The 16,601-nt window shown below is 51.6% G+C and overlaps 1 protein-coding gene across 3 annotated transcripts in view; it reads left to right on the forward strand.

The window, feature by feature from the left end:
- The window catches only part of LOC139047668 (uncharacterized), a 41,532-nt gene that overhangs the window by 1,282 nt on the left and 23,649 nt on the right, over positions 1-16,601 (forward strand). For all 3 annotated transcript variants that reach the window (XM_070521558.1, XM_070521557.1, XM_070521559.1), the window contains 2 exons: positions 268-360; positions 16,336-16,530. In XM_070521558.1, coding sequence (XP_070377659.1) covers positions 268-360; positions 16,336-16,530 — 288 coding nt within the window. The remainder of the gene's footprint in view (positions 1-267; positions 361-16,335; positions 16,531-16,601) is intronic.

The raw sequence follows: 16,601 nt of genomic DNA on the forward strand, positions 1-16,601 counted from the left end.
GAAAGCCGCGAAGGTTTCCAACAGTCGTAGAAGCTATCTTTCAGGTGACTCATGTTGGACGCCGCGTCGTACCGCGTCACCAAAGCTGTTTGAAGCTCGGTGGATCTTGTGTGGTACGTGCGTCGTATCGCATGCGTAATCGTACGTGTCTCCTGCTGAATGGATCATACGCATCGTCCCCTTGACTCTCGGAATGAATGGCCGGCTATGCATCCCGGGGTTCTGCGGGTCACCTGCGATGAGGCTTGCGGGTGTGCGCATGCGCAGGCTACTTCGACGAGGAGTTCGGCACTACCAAGAGTTCGGGTAGCAGCGCCCGGCTGAGCGTCCACACCGACGAAACGCCACAGGACTGGAGTGGTGAGTGGCTTGACGAGACAGCATTTCACAACTCTGACAAGGACGAGAAATGCCAGTTCGTGGCATTGATTGAGTGGCGGAGTTAAGTGTCCCAGTGTAACACAAGGGCTTTGATAGACGCCGTAATGGGGATATTGATATTGACCACGTAGCATCCAATGTGCGCCTCGCGAGTTTCGCATTGCGCCCTTCAGGATCTAATTAGCTTGGCTGCCTCGGCGTTCCGCTGCAGATTGCTGGGAACACAATTGTGAAATAGTTAAATGAAACGCCAGTGTATTTCGTAGCATAGTTTATTGACGAATATCCTGAAATTTATGCGCCAGTCTAGGTTTCTTGCCACAAATATTGTTACAATGTAAGGCTTTACAGAAGATGGACGACGGTTTGATCGCCCATTCCGGTAGCCAGCGCTCCTCGTTGTTCTTATTTTTCTCCTCAATCCACTACGTCCATCAGCAGACGAAGCCCGTTGTGCGAGGCAGGATTGATTGGAAAGGCCGAGACATTTCAGGCCAGCAACATGAGTAGTTTTGCTGGATCGCTGACCATTGCACAGGAGGCGAGCTATTACGTAAGTGAGTTCATGCACTTAAACGGTCGAGAATGACGAATGGGCCTGCATGCTGCTACTCGAACTAGGCATAATGCACGCTAGTGTTGCAGTTCCTCTGGAAGCACCAAATCGCTTTTGGCGAACGAGACTGGTTCATGACGCTCGTATTATCGCTCTTTCAAATGGCAATGTGAGGCGAGGATATGAAGACGGGTTGTCCGATGAGCTTCTTCAGCGAGGCTTAGGGTCTTCGATACAGAATGATCATCGCGAAGAGTAAATGGTAAGGAGGTATCCAGGGAACCCGCGTACAGCAGGGAAAATGGGCTATAATCCTTGGTTTTATGTTTCGCAGAGTTGTATGCGTAAGTTGTGGAGGGCAACACGTTGTCCCAGTTCTTGTGGCTGGAGGATAGGTACATGACAAGCATACTAGTCAGTTTTCTGTTCCTCCTTCCAACGAGGCCATTGGCCTGCAGGTGATATACGACGTCGAGTGTGGAACTATGAAGTGCACAGACGAAGCATCTCTTCAACGGTGTCAGCAGTGAACTGCGACCACCTTCACTGATGATAACAGGCATGGGCCATGGTGAAGGATTGCAGCGTGCAACAGGAAGATCTCCACTCAAAAAGTTGCGGAAGAAGGCATGGCGGCGGTTCTTGCGTACTGCATAAGATAGCCACGCAGACGATTATCCAATGGTTCTGGTTGCTTAATAGTGAAAATTGACCCAAATTATCAATGTCTATTTGCTTAAAAGGTATACTTGGCGTTGTTAAAATGCCCTTCACCAGGCCACATAGCAAATTTTGGTTATACGCTGGAAGTTGTTACGCGTCCTGTATAGGGAGCGTTCTACCGCAAAATTTTTCAAGTTGGTTCGTTAATAGCCGAGATATATATATTTCAGTGCCGCGAACCCTTCATTTTAAAAGGCGAGCTACATTGGCAAGAGAGACACTCTCTCCACTTGCCCCGTCTAGCCTCGCAAGCGAAATTACTTCCCCGCGTTCTCCTATGCCCGAACCGGAGAATCGCGTGAAGCATACGTCACGTGCCTCGCCCCTTTTTTTCGCTTTTTATTGCAATTATATGGGCACTCCAAGCACTTTTCCACCGTCGCCGTGAGGTTCTGTAGAAAGTCCAAGGGCGATCACACAGCCGCGCGCGCTACGCTGTATGTGCGAGTGATGGCGTGCGAGGGGGGGGGGGGTCATCACTGTGCGCTAGCGATGACCGATGCACTTCACATACGCTGCGCCGATTTCTTGGCTTCACCCTGGACAGTTAGACCTCAACGTATACTTTCATCGAGGTCTTCGGCTTCCTAACGACGAGAGGAATCCAGAGACACCAACCAGGAGTACGTACGACGATGAGTGACCTTTCTAGGCAAACTGTACCCGCGACCACGCCGGATGCCTCGTTAGGCCTGCTGCGCCGAGGACTACGGAGCTCCGCGTCGCAGCTACACGCCCGCCAGCTGCGCCGCACCGTCGACCGAGCCCGCGCACAGTAGTTCACCATGAAGGTCGCCGTAGAGGGCATCCCAAGTTTTCGGGAAGAATTAGCAGCCATGGTGATTGGGTGACTAAAGTTATCAAGCTCCGGAAAGCGCGAACAGCAACGGGCCCAGCCGTATATTCTCCAAGATTTCGACCTACCAACTACCGGAAGCGATCTGCATGATTGTCCGCTTCACCAGGATGCCGTGCGTCACGAAGACCTACATGATACAAGCTAACATGATTCAGAACATCTTCGCGTAATGCACCTCGGACGTCGGCAGAGTTGAAGGATCCTATACGATTCAAAGCGATCACAATCGACAACAAGGAGCATATGAAGTCTCTCCGTCTACTGTGCTCCAGACGATAGCTCGGGCCACGGTGCGATTCACGGTGTCGATCTCCGACTGGACTAAGATACAATTCAAGCAGCATTACAAGATAACCGCAACCCACCCATTGTTGACTTTCGGCTGCTCGAGAACACCACCGCAGTATACTCATCACGTTCGCTCAGGCCCAATTAAGTGCCAATCTAGGTCTACTTCGGCAACAGTCGACAAAGATGTAACTTATTCAAGAAGTACGAAGTGCGCTTTCACTGTGGCGAGCTCGGTCATCGAGCCGACGTCCGCGCTAGCCCAACTACCAAATGCAGAGGCTGCGGGTTATCAAATCCGCCGAACGACCTCTCATGTAAACCAACCTGTCGCCTTTGCGGCGCGGAGCATTTCACGGGCGACAGTCGCTGCAAGGAAATCTGCAGGATCCCCTACACGGTCAAGCGCCGGCAATGGGGAAATCACCGACAAGCCGACGGAAACAGACTCAAGCCCCAAGAGCCCGCCAAGCAGGTCACGCTTCAGCACACAGCCGATGGAACCGCCAACGCTCCGGCAGCCGGCAGCGGCAGCACCGGGAGCACTCGAGTTCCTTTCCATCGCTCGAGTCCACCACTCATCGGAGGTGGTCTCGGACTACCTCCCGGAACAGACACGGGCCACCTGCAGTCATCCAGCAGCCCCGAGCTCCTTCTCCTCCTCTGGAAGAGAGATATAACTTTATTATGTCCTTGATGGGGTTCAGGGATGGCTTGGTTCGGGAAGCCCCCCCTTCCTCAGACGGCGGCCTGTCCTTACTTTCTGGCGGCGTCTTCGGCCATCCGGATGGCCCAGAGCTGCTCCTCTGGGTCCAAGCTGAGCAGCAAAGTCTCCCACTGCTCGGCCGTAGTTGTGATGCGTGTGTTAGTGCGGTAGGTGTTGATGGGCGAGGCTTTGGGGCATTGCCAGATAATGTGATCGATGTCAGCGCGGGCCCCGCACGCTTTGCAGAGCTGGACGTATGCATCGGGGTAAATGCGGTTGTAAAGCACGGGGTTCGGGAAAGTTCGCGTCTGAAGGAGTCGCCAAATGGTGGATTGATATTTATTCAGTGTTTTGTGTGCTGGGGGGTAGCCTAACCGCTCTCTGCGGTAGTGAAGGAGAATTTTTCTGGACGTGACCACTCGGTCCCGCGCGTTACCGCGATGAAGAACAGAGGGCTGGTCGGGATCCGAAGACTCAGGAGAAGGGTGATGCGCCCGGTGTGCGAGAGCTCGGGCGGCATCGTGGGCGGCTTCGTTTCCTGCCAGACCCGAATGACCAGGGGCCCAGATGATCTGGACGCGGCGTTGCCTTGAGGGAGGAGTGCCAGAGAGTATCTTCTGCGCTTGGGGCGCTATCAGTCGTCCTCTTGTGTAGTTGCGAATGGCCGTTTTTGAGTCGCTGATGATGCAGCGTGCATTGGTAGCCGCGTAGGCCAAAGCGATGTCCGTTTCTTCTCCTTCTTCGGGTTGCGTGGTGAGTATTGATGCGGCCGCAGCGAGGCGGTACTGCGAGCCCGCGACTGCGACGACCGCCATGGCGTTTTGTTTGGGGTGTTCCGCTGTGTCCACGTAGGCTACGTCAGCGGCTTGGTCGTAGCGCTTTTGTAGTTGTTTAGCTCTTTCTGCACGTCGCTCCGAATTGTGTTCAGGGTGCATATTGCGAGGTTTGGGCGGGATAACTAGCTGAGCGCGAATGTGTGGAGGGATGGGTACTTTTGGTTCGAATTGGGTGGTGTAGGTTATGCCTAGGGTGCCTAGAATGTGCCTGCCCATGGTGGAATTGGCGAGTCGTACGTATTGGCTAATACGCTGCGCTTCAATAAGCTCGTCTATGGTGTTGTGAATGCCGAGGGCGTCCAGTTTCTCGTTAGAGGTGGAGATGGGAAGATGTAGGGCTTGTTTATAGGCCCTCTTGATCATGGTATTGAGTTTGAGCTTGTCAGTTGCATTGAGGCTGAGGTACGGGGCGACATAGGTGCTCCTGCTCAGGGCACCTATGTCACGTTCGCTCCCATAGCAGCCCGCCTGACGTGGCAGGCCGCACCTTTCTTTTTTTTTTTCTTATCCAGCGGCCGTGCTCAGAGCGTGTGGCGTCCGTGATTATCGTGATGCATTTCCTGTCTATGTGGCACCTATGCAAACTAAGCCACCGCCATCTCCACCCGTCCGACAAGAACATTAACAACCGGTGAGTACGCAGGATGGGACTCCCTGTACTACAGACGCACACCAAGCGATTGTAGAACTGACAGCAGTCATCCAACAACTCATACTCCGAGTGGAGACTCTCGAAAAATGAAATGCTTCATACCCCCCGTCACCGCCCGCTCCGCAGCTTGCACCTACGGTGGTACCTATGGAAATCACACCTTCCAGCGGATCCACACACAAACACCAACCTCCGGCCGACAAGGCCGCCCTGGGCCTACCGATATACACCTCAAATCATCGCCTTCAATAAACAGGCCTCTTTCACACTTTCGCAGAGCTAGCACAACAACACCGAAACAGACAAGTAGCGTGCTTGTCTGGTACGGAGCAAGGATGCGACATCTTGAAACAAGCAGGGATCGCCCCTATCCAGTTGACGCCAGTTAGTCAAACCGCTCCACTACCACGCAACATAGCATTTACAAATATATCAAAAAATATGACACCACACCTACATGACGGCCGACGTCAAGCGCAAGCAAAACATCGCCACATAGTCAGGAAATGCATCACGATATACACGGACGCCACAGGCTCTATACATTTACAAATATATCAAAAAATATGACACCACACCTACATGACGGCCGACGTCAAGCGCAAGCAAAACATCGCCATATAATCAGGAAATGCATCACGATATACACGGACGCCACACGCTCTGAGTACGGCAGCTGGATTAAAAAAAAAAGGTGCGGCCTGCCACGTCAGGCGGGCTGCTATGGGTACAGTGGCCTAGAAGGGGCAGTGCAGCGGGCGCCGCTCTCCAGGCGACCCTTGGAGCGTCGGCAGTAGCGGCGGCGCTGCGGTCGAACTATCTTCCAAGCTAGCAGGCGAAACTGCTGTAGCGAATGGCGCGCGTTTCGCGGAGGCGTTCATATGATCATATCGCACGCAAGTGCTTTTCTTCAAAATTATCATATGGAAGAGTTAATTTCATATTCTTTGGTTACAGCGAAGAAATTAAATGCAAAGTGCATACGGTAGATACAAAGCACACGCTGAAACGAACTTGGCGTCTCTGTATCCACCACTGAAATGTGGCTGCGGTAATAAACACGTTAAAAATGAAATTTAAACTCGGCAGTGCGATGTCAGTGCACGTTAAAGATCCCCAGATGGTCGAAATTATTCCGGAGCCCTCCACTACGGCACCTCTTTCTTTCTTCCTTTCTTCTTTCACTCCCTCCTTTATCCTTTCCCTTACGGCGCGCTTCAGGTGTCCAAAGAAATACGAGGCAGATACTGCGCCATTTCCTTTCCCCCAAAACCAATTATTATTAAACTCGGCAGTAGCGCGGCGGTTTTAATTGTTTTTATCTAATTAGTTCTTACACTGCACGCTTCCTAACGTTTGGTACAACTTTTCACAAGGATATTGGAGAACTCAAAACTGCAAAATATTAACACCCAGGAGAACTGAATGGTATGACAGAAAGAAGCTGATTACTCACCTTGGATGGTAAATTCATGCAATAATATAAGTGCAGATTGAATCCATCCATGGAATAAACAATTATGAGTCCTGCAATACGCCCACACAAGCAATTTATTCTCAAGAGCTTAACGCCCGCATATGAATGAGCTGCAGAAATGGATCAACACAAACACTGAAGCAGAAGGCAAAGAGGGAAACTTCAAACAAATGGCAGAACAACTGCTTTAGTTTAAGAGACCATGCAAAGGAGGGGTGTTTGCAAGGTTATGTTGCAAGAAAGAAACACAAGGACTCAGTTTGTGCACATGCATGCATGTTTACAATCTGTATAGGTAAGACCTCCACTTAGGTCAACCTGCTGAGCTTGAGGTGCTTGGTCGAGTTACGCTTTTTCAGGAGATTTGATTTGTTGACGCCTTTCACAAAAAAATGAAGCCTCATGGTGATATAAAAGCCTACAATTCGCGGCGTTAGGCTATTTACGTGCTCTTCACATCCAACCTGTAGTGGAGCAGCTTTGTGAATCATCTGCAGAACATCCATAATGCTTTCACAGTGCAGTTTCCGTGTGCTAAAGCAGTTTGTAAAGACGTCTTCTAAGCGTGTGATGAACCTGAACAGTTCGAGTGAGGGGTAGACCAAGCCACCACGGTCGTTGTGCTTTATGTATTCCGCTGCAGCTAAGCGGCGCCCTTCCTGTGCCGGGAGCAAAAGACGGTCGGTGCAAGATGGACACTTGGTTGGCAATACACACTTCTTTGCCACATAACCAGCAATGTGGCATATAAGCCTAGAGTCACTCCTGCTCACGATGTAGGGATGGTCTACAGGATCTCCTGAAGCAGATGAAGGTGCCAGCTTGTCTGTGTAAGATTTCACGATATCCACCAGTTTCTGTTTTGCAGTTTTTTCTTTGTCTTCAACGCTGAGGAGAGAACTGATAGTATCTCCGTCGACGTTGGCACCTGTAACACTTCGGGCGAGGTTATAAAATGACAAGCAGTTAACTGTGAGCAGAAACTGCTGTGGCGTTGGGTGCGCATTGCAGCCTGACGACATCCTTACAATGCCGAAAAAATTCTCAATCTTGTCTTGGCTGAGCCGGGATGTCAGAACATAGCTGAATCCAACCACTTTATTCAGGTAGCCGAGCAGCTCAAGTGTACTAGTAAGTGTCACCCTTAGCCCCTCTGCAGTAGACACACTTAGGAACTGCTGCTTGTCGGCATGAGCCTCCCATAAATTTAGAAAATCAAGCATTTCTTTTATGACTTCCACCTTAGTAGAGGCTGGCCGTAGAGCTTCTGCAGCATATCTGCTAGTCATAACAGCTATTAAAGATTTCATTCGCATAAAAAATTTTTCTGTAGCTTGAATTTTACCACACTGTCTCTCAAGCTGAGTGCGGTACAAAAAAAATGCCTGCAGTGGACCGTGTCCGAATAGCTGAAAGGCATAACTCGCTCTCATTTTCTCAAAATTGTTGGGAGCTAAGTGAACAGTGGTAATACTTGGCATCGCTTTCAAGGTTACCGAATTGCTGTCCAGTTTGAAGGCTTCTTTCACAAACTCCAAAGAAACTAGCCCCTCGGGAGTGTTCAGCGAGGTTGTCAGAAGTCGGTTGCGAACGTTTTTCACGAGGTGAGGAAAATCAGAAAGGAAGTAAAGAAAGCGGCTGCTGTCAACAGGGTGCACAGTTTTGCAGACCACTTCCTTCGATGAAGCATGTATGTTGAATTTTCGCCACATCACTCTGTTCCATGAAGCTCCATCACAGGTTAAGTAGTCCACGAATAGGCCAGCCTTCTCTGCCAAAACTGTAGCCTCCAGCACGATTTTGGCTAATAGGTCACCTCTGACGTTCTCATGACTACCGAATGTCCCAAGCACCTGTGTCCAGCTGCCCACAAGTGGCACAAACAAAACGACAAGCCCGTGATTGCAGGGCAGTGATTCTTGGCCCTTAGGCGTGTACTGCGCCAAATCTACAAAGCCTTCAATCTTGCCTTCATTGCTCACAGTCAAGTGCTCAGAAAGCTTCATTTCGTCAATGACGATACCTCCATGCCGGTGCATATTTTCAAGTTGGGCTACTTTTGTTTTCAACGCGCTCAGCATCTTTTCATTGAAGCCATAGCCAGTTCTGTAGCGAGCAGTGTACTTGCGTATTGTGGTTTCGCTTGGAAGTGCAAGGATGTTTTGCTTCCTCATGTACTGATACAACTTCGGGCTTCTTATCTTGAGCAAAATGCACTCCAGCATCCATTCATTGTTGTATCGCATTCCACATAAACTCTTCCTTTTTGCTGCTTCAAAGCACTGTTTGACGGCAAGCTGCTGTTTTGGAGGTAGTGATCCTATCTTTGCTGCTAATGCTTCTTCAGTACTAGCAGAAGATTCATTTTTCAGTTTCTGAATGTGTTCTTCAAGGCTTCCTAGCCTCAACAAGAGCCTCTTGTTTCTGCGCTTGCATACCTTCAGCTTCCGCTCGGCACTTCCACAGGTATTAGCCGTTGTTTTCCTAAGCTTCTTCAGTCGCGACTGCCGCGTGAGAAGGGCCTTCCTTAAATACTTGCAGCTGACGCAAGGCGTTCCCACCTTCTTCGCGCTTCCTAGGCACTTAATGCTGAAAGCAGACCCACACTTGAACTGCATTTGGCCTTGCAAGTTTGTAGTCAGATTGCTCAACAATGAATCGCGATGGGCAGCTGCTCCTTTACACAAGTGCAGTGCGCACGCTTGACCCAGAACGGTTTCCACATCCCACACAGTAACTACCACCGCCTCTCCTACGAGCTTCCCGAGCACAAACGTTCTCGAGCTGAAAACACCATCGCTGTTTACAGTGAAAAACACTGCCTTTTCTACGCTGACCTCCCCTGTGCCGGCGTTCAGGGCGCAACACGTAAAACACGCACCCTCAGCGTTACGTAGCTCATGAAACGTCCAGTACTTATCTGGCAGTCTTGCTTCTTTCAAGGAGGCAACTGTTACAACGGCGCCCTGGCTTGTCGTGGGCTCGTCCAAGACATCAGGCTCGTCAGTAGTAGACAGTCGTGACTTTTTCCTGGGCACGACATCGTCTGCAGATTTCCTGTTCCTTTCATTTCTTTTCGCAGGTAAGCGCTTGCTTAAATATGAGGGAACGTTCGGTAGAATAGTTGGAACGGCGTCCGGTGTGAGCGTCGGGATCCCGCGCGGAATTCGCACCTCCGTGCCGTTAATACAATGAACATAGTCCCTGACGATGAAATGCTTCTCGAAATGCAACTCACAAACAGCACAATCAGGTGTGAGTCTCCTGTCGTCTCTGCGAAGGTTGCGTTCCCACACGCTTCTTCTCTCCGGGTCGGCGGGTGCTTTGAATAACGAGAGTTTGGCCGTTTGCTTGATCCGGGAGTATCCTGTGTTGCACCCCGGTGCGAAACAATGGTTCAGGCGTTGCTTCTGAGCCATTCGGGCGTTGTAGAAGCCCACATTCACACACAAAGAAACGAGAAACACCGCCTAACAAGCACAGCAGTCGTCGACTCCCACGTGCAGACGGCGATCACATTCAAGATTGGTCGACTGCAGCGCCGCCGCTCCGTTCGCCACCACCGGAGTCAGGCTACTCAATGCGCCGCCGCCTCCGCTCGCTGCACTGCCCCTTCTAGGCCACTGTACTATGGGAGCGAACGTGACAGCCGTAGTTGCATTCTCGGCCGCTTGGCTGGGCCGAACGGCGCTAGCACTCGGGGACGAGACGCGTCGCTTACCACGGGTGACGGCGTTGGAAGCGCGTGCCTCACGCACTTTCAATGCCGATCCGAGACAACAGTCCCCGACTGGCAGTGCCGCGGCGGATGACAGCGTTAAGGAGCTCGTGTCGCAGAAAAGCCGGTGTCGTCGGCGTCGGCCGTGAGCGATAAATCCCAGCAGGCACTTCATGAATAAAAAACAACTTGCAAGATGGGCTGGGTGGGAATCGAACCAGGGTCTCCGGAGTGAGACGGAGACGCTACCACTGAGCCACGAGTTTTTTTTTCTTTATTACCTTGATTTCAACACCAATCAAACGCGTACAAAGTAGGTCACTTGGTGCAGAAAAATAATATTACATCACTTCGAGAGACTACATATTTAAAAGGCACTCAAAGAGGATATCACAGACACCAAAGTGTCAAGCTCCTGAAACCACTCTGGGGGTTCAGTCATGTGCTTGAGGGCATCACGCGTGTACTAAGACTTTCATTTAGGTGTTCCCTCGCAGACCTTTCATCCACCGCTTTGAAGCATCGAACTCGTGGCTCAGTGCAAGCGCGTATGGATGTCAGGAATGCACTGAGCCACGAGTTCGATGCTTCAAAGCGGTACAAAAGCGCCTCTAGTGAATGCGGTGTTGCCTTAGAAACGAGCTGTTTCTAAGGCTCAGGCGTGCGTCGCTTGCTCAGGAGCACATTTCGTTGCCGCGCCGAACGCTGCGTTGCTCGATGCTCACCGCGTCCGATGCGGGGTGCGTAGTCGCTGCGCCGTAGCCCATTGTCTTACACCCCTTGGCGGGTCGACGGGAACGCTGTCGCGTTCCACTCTTGAAGCCAATTTTTCAATGCACGTGGCAGGCCGCACCTTGTCTTTTTTTTTTATGCAGTGGGCCGTGCTCTGAGATGGGATCATACACGTATGCAATATATACAGCTGGACAGACTGCGCCGATCATCCAAACAGCTGGGCCATTTTCCAACCCTCCCAACATAGCCACTCTGCAGACTCACGCAATAATATATGCCATACAAGAAGCCTCTCTATACTCACTAAGCACCACTCCAGTAACATCAACCTTTATACTGACGCCAGGAAAGCCATTCGCAGCATACAACACAGACTGTTGGAAACACACCTACATGACATCTTAATAGAATCCTGTAACCGCAAACCGAACATTACAATCACCCTGCGTTGGGTGCCTGGTCATGTAGAGTGGTAGCCAACGTGCGCAGCATCAACTGAAGTGGTGGGCCGATCATGCCGGCTTTCTGTGCAGCCTACGGTTGCACGAACACCAGCGGTCGCGACGATGTTGTCTTCCATTACTTCCCACAAGACAAGAAGCTTTTAACGAAGTGGGAGGCTGCTGTGAAGCGACAGAATTTCAAGCCCTCAAGAACAACAGTGCTGTGCTCCAACCACTTCCGTGACGACGGTTATCACCAGAATTTATCATTAATGCGTGCGTTGGGTTTGCCAGTCAAGTCGGCTCGTCTAAGGCCCGGCGCAGAGAGGACTACTTGCCATTAGCAGGCTTTCTACACGCAGCGCGAAAAGTTCGGAGCAACGAAAACAAAGACGGCACGAGTGCGGACTGACTAATGATACCTGGTGTTGGAAGGCCTTATGAATACACGGAACTCGCCCAAACCTGGATTTTGATTTACTTCGAGCTCCTTCGTGTTAGCACGCTGAACGGAAGGTGCATGTTTATCTCCCGCCATTGACGCAGGTTTCGTCGCAAAGCGCCGCGAATTTTCTATTTGCACATGTGTTGTAAAACAGCCTGCATGCAGCTACCATAACGCAGAGCAAATGTAGAGTTTGCATGTGCTGGAAAGCCGGCGCACGCCAGGACGCTACGCTCCCCCCTTCTCTCGCGCACAGCGAGAAACCGACCGTCTCACGTAGCCGACGGAATTCGCCGCCTTTACGACTTCGGTTACGAGTAGTGTGCGGATGGCGCACAGATGAAGGTCACTACACGTACTGCATGAACCGGGAAGCTTTTCACGCGTTTAAACCGTCTTTGTAGATTGCCGACAGCTTTGGACAGCGCACAAATGCCGACGATCGCATTTACACAACACTAGTGTTGACGTCACGAGGCGCCCGACCAATCACAGGCAAAAACGAGACGCGCGAGCTGGGCGTGTCCGCTGCTGCACTTTTCGTCGAAATAAAATATATTTGCGCTCTCTTTCGCTCAATTTCGATACGATATTCGAATTCGGAGGGTTGAAAACCATTATGTACAAATGTTCACTCATTTTTTTCTGGAAAACCTTTCAGCTTCCCTTTAAGCTCTCGGGCTATAACGCTTTTCAGCGAGACCCGTCCACCTGTCTCCTAGTCAATAAAGCTACACAGCGCAGGAGGTTGATCCCGACCTAAATCTGGAATATTCGTACGTGATGGTTTCTGTCCTCCCCCTGCGGCGAACAGATAGCCCCGTACACATACTTAATATATACTGCCCCCCATAACTAAAGAACGTTACTTTTTCTAGCATCTTTAGCGCAGCGCTAAGGATCGCGGGTCGCGATCCCCTGATGATAGCGGGCGATTTTAACGCCCCCTGTCCCATGTGAGGCTATCGCAAGGAAGAGCCGCGTGGTCGTAAGTTGGCGGGACTTATATCTACGCTGGGCATCACTCTTCTAACCGACCCGGTCCACCCAACACGTGTAGGGAATTCTGCCACTCGGGACACCTGCCCCGACCTTACCCTCACGAAACACATCCGACACGCAGACTGGATCAACACCGAGGAAACCCTCGATAGCGACCACTGCATACTGAACACTATCATTTACACTCGACCCTTACATCGCCCCCTTGCACAAGCCAAACTCCCCGACTGAAATGCTTTCCGCCAGGCCCTCCCAGTAACTTATCTCTTGGAACAAGGCTACTCCACTTGGGCGCACGAACTCATGCAGACACTCCGTTCACACGAAAAGCAGATGCAGCTTACGGAACGTGCACCGGACGTGAATAACCACCTGATGCACCTCTGGGAAGCTCGCTGCAGCTTAACCAAACGATGGCGGCGGCAGAAACACAATCGTAAACTCCGCGCTCGTATCTCTGACCTTACTCAGCAAGCAGCCGAGTACGCTGCCCAGCTCGCCGACACTAACTGGGTAGATAGATGTAACAGCGCAGCAAAACAGATATCGAGCCGCAACACTTGGCGGCTCTTCAGGAGTCTCATAGACCCTACACAAACACGATCGGAAACCAAGAAGCACCTCACTCGCGCACTACACAACTTTCAAGGAAACATGGAGCAGCTAGCGAATGCTTTGCGCTCACAATACCTCAATCAGGATCGAGACCCGCGATGGATGGATTATTCGTATGCAGGCTGCGATAATCCGGAAATGGATCAGCCTTTCCAGCTTCACGACCTTCGCGCGGCTCTTGCATGAATGCGCAGGGGGACGGCGCCAGGGAAGGATAAGGCAACAGTCAAACTATTGGCAAAGCTTCCAGATCGGGCGTACGATCCCTATTAGAATACATCAACGCCATTTGGACGGGGGACACTTCACTGCCAGCCGATTGGAAGACATCGTTGGTAACCTTTATCCCGAAGGCGGGGAAATCGGTAAACATAGACAACCTCCGGCCCATCTCTCTCACTTCATGTGTAGGGAAACTCGTGGAAACGATGGTCCGTGACCGCCTCTCGGTATATCTCGAGAGCAAGGACACCTTCGCCGACACCATGTTCGGCTTCCGACCTCATAAGTCGGCACAAGACATCCTTTTACAGCTTCATCACGAGATCCTCGAACCCACAGAACACTCACATAACGACAAGATAGTCCTGGCACTCGATCTCAAGGGTGCCTTTGATAATGTTAAGCACGCCGTCATACTAAAGCACCTTAGCGGGACCAACTGCGGCGCTTGTGCATTCAACTGCATCAAACATTTCTTAACGGACCGCTTGGCCTATATACGCCTACAAGAGACCGAGTGCGGCCCATTTGTGATGGGAACACGGGGCACACGACAAGGCGCTGTGTTATCCCCGCTTCTTTTTAATATTGCCATGGCACACCTCCCGGCACAGCTGGCGGGTGTCGATGGTGTTCAGCATGCGCTGTGCGCCGACGACATCACCATCTGGGCCACTACGGGAAACATAGGAGAGATGGAGGAATGCCTGCAAGCAGCGGCGAGCATAGTAGACCACTATGCCAAATACTGCGGCCTCCAATGCTCCCCGTCCAAGTCTCAATTTGTGCATATTCGAACTTCCCCGAAATGCAAAATCTCAGTTCAGCTTTCTCTCGCCAGTGGCCTCATCCGAGAAGTGGAGGAGATTCGAATACTCGCTCTCTTCATTAATCAACACCACAAGGCAGGCACAACTCTTGCCAAACTCCGCAAGGTCGGCGACCAGGTGGGCCGGATATGATTCGCCTCGTTTCCAACAAGTGAGGAAGGTTGCGAAGTAAGGATGCGGTGCGGCTCGCACATGCCTTCGTAACTAGTAGAGTACTGTACTCGACTCCATACTTACGCTTACGGAAACAACGAAGATTGCTTGGAGGTAGTACTCCGCAAAATGTTCAAGAGAGCCCTCGACCTCCCGATCTCCACTTCCAACGCGCGTCTTCTCGCGTTGGGAGTGGTAAACACCTATCGGGAACTTCGCGAGGCGCATCTCGGTAAACAATACACGCGTCTCGCCCAGACTATGTCCGGTCACCGCCTCTTAGACCGGTTACATACTAAACATGACCACCATACGATGGAAAGGGTTCGAGTGCCCGAATTGTGGAGACGCGCCCTCTACGTTCGATCCCTTCCAACTAAGATGAACAAGGAGGACCATAGTGCAGGCGCCAGGCGCGGGCGGATGCCCTGCACCGCCACTATGGCTCTAAGAAACACGTCTTCTACGTCGATATTGCAGGCCCCAACCACTCCAGGGAGGGATGGTACACGGCTGCAATCATACACGAGGAAAGACAAGTGGACGGCCTCTCGTTCAAAGCACCCAGCTCAACGCATGCGGAGGAGGTGGCGACGCCCTCGCAGCCTCCCATCCCGACTCTAAATTCATCCTTACAGATTCCCGTGGAGCCTGTCGTAACTTTCAATTGTGATGGATCACTCCTCTCGCCGACAAAATTCTTCGCCGCTGTATTCGCGACTGCGATCCAACTCATCGCTCAATAATATGGGTCCCCGGCCACGAAGGTATGCCAGGTAAAGAAGCCGCCCATGAGGCAGCAGGCATCACTTGGGAAGACCCTGACCCAGATCACAGCCCTCTTCTTTCTCTTAAAGACATTACTGAGCACTATCGTGCCGAACACCGCCGTTACCCGGTTCCTATGAAGGGACTGGGTAAAGCTGGCGAACGAACTCTCCTTAGGTTATTTACAAACACCCTGCTGTGCCCGGCGGTTCTCAAGCACTTTGACCCTTCTTTCGACGGCCGCTGCTCTTTCTGTGGGGAGGTGGCCGACACCTTCCACATGGTTTGGGAATGCAGGCAAAGTCCTTCTCTCCCCCCATCACCCCTTCCCCTTCCCGAGAGGACTGGGAGGCGGCCCTACTCGGCTGCCAGGAACTATCGGCCCAACAAGCCCTAGTTCGGCGGACCTGCGTAGCGGTCAAGACCAACGGGGTCCCGGAATGAGAGACTCCGCCCAGTATTGCAAGGGGCACGACCAACTAGAGGTCTCTCCCCGAGCACCTCTCTGTATATATAGCCCAATAAATGCTTTTCACGCACCACTACCGGTAGCCTCGTTCCGACGCGTTATCTATTCTTCCACCGTGCTCCGCACCAAAAACAAGTCTTGTATTTCTTTGAACTGCATGTCATTAAAGTACGTATGCGAACTTATAGCTTACGCAAAATTGTTTGAATGCTTCCGAGGGTATTTCAAAAGCGCGCCAATTTGTATCATGTTCGGTGTTATACGCCGCTTCTAAATGTCATCGATTCGGTGAAACTGCAGATTTTTAAAATCTTTTTTCGAAAGTCGTGCAGGTATGCCATTCGGTGCTCTGTCAAATTCCAGCTGATTGTCGAATTCGCCATCTTTTTCTCATCTCTGATTGGCTCAAAGCGCCAACGCGGCGCCACTCGACAGAATGACGTTTGTTTGTGTTCAGGTGCGCCCGCACCGGGCCCTGAGTGCACGTCGCCTCCGTCCGTGGCGCGCTGTGCGCACCCCGTCACGTCCTGGATATTTTCGGGCGCCAGCATCCTGGACGGCTTCTGCCAGCGGTGGGATCCGCGCAGCCAATGCCTCGAGCCTGGCGGAAACGCCTTCGCCTCTCTGGACGAATGCCAGAGGACATGTTCCAGTGAGTTCATGCCGATCTGTACCGTAGGACCGAGCCTCGGCTCGGCTTTGCACCGGTATCCGATGTGTCAC

Source organism: Dermacentor albipictus, chromosome 7, assembly GCF_038994185.2.
Source record: "Dermacentor albipictus isolate Rhodes 1998 colony chromosome 7, USDA_Dalb.pri_finalv2, whole genome shotgun sequence".
NCBI classification, from domain to species: Eukaryota; Metazoa; Arthropoda; class Arachnida; order Ixodida; family Ixodidae; genus Dermacentor; species Dermacentor albipictus.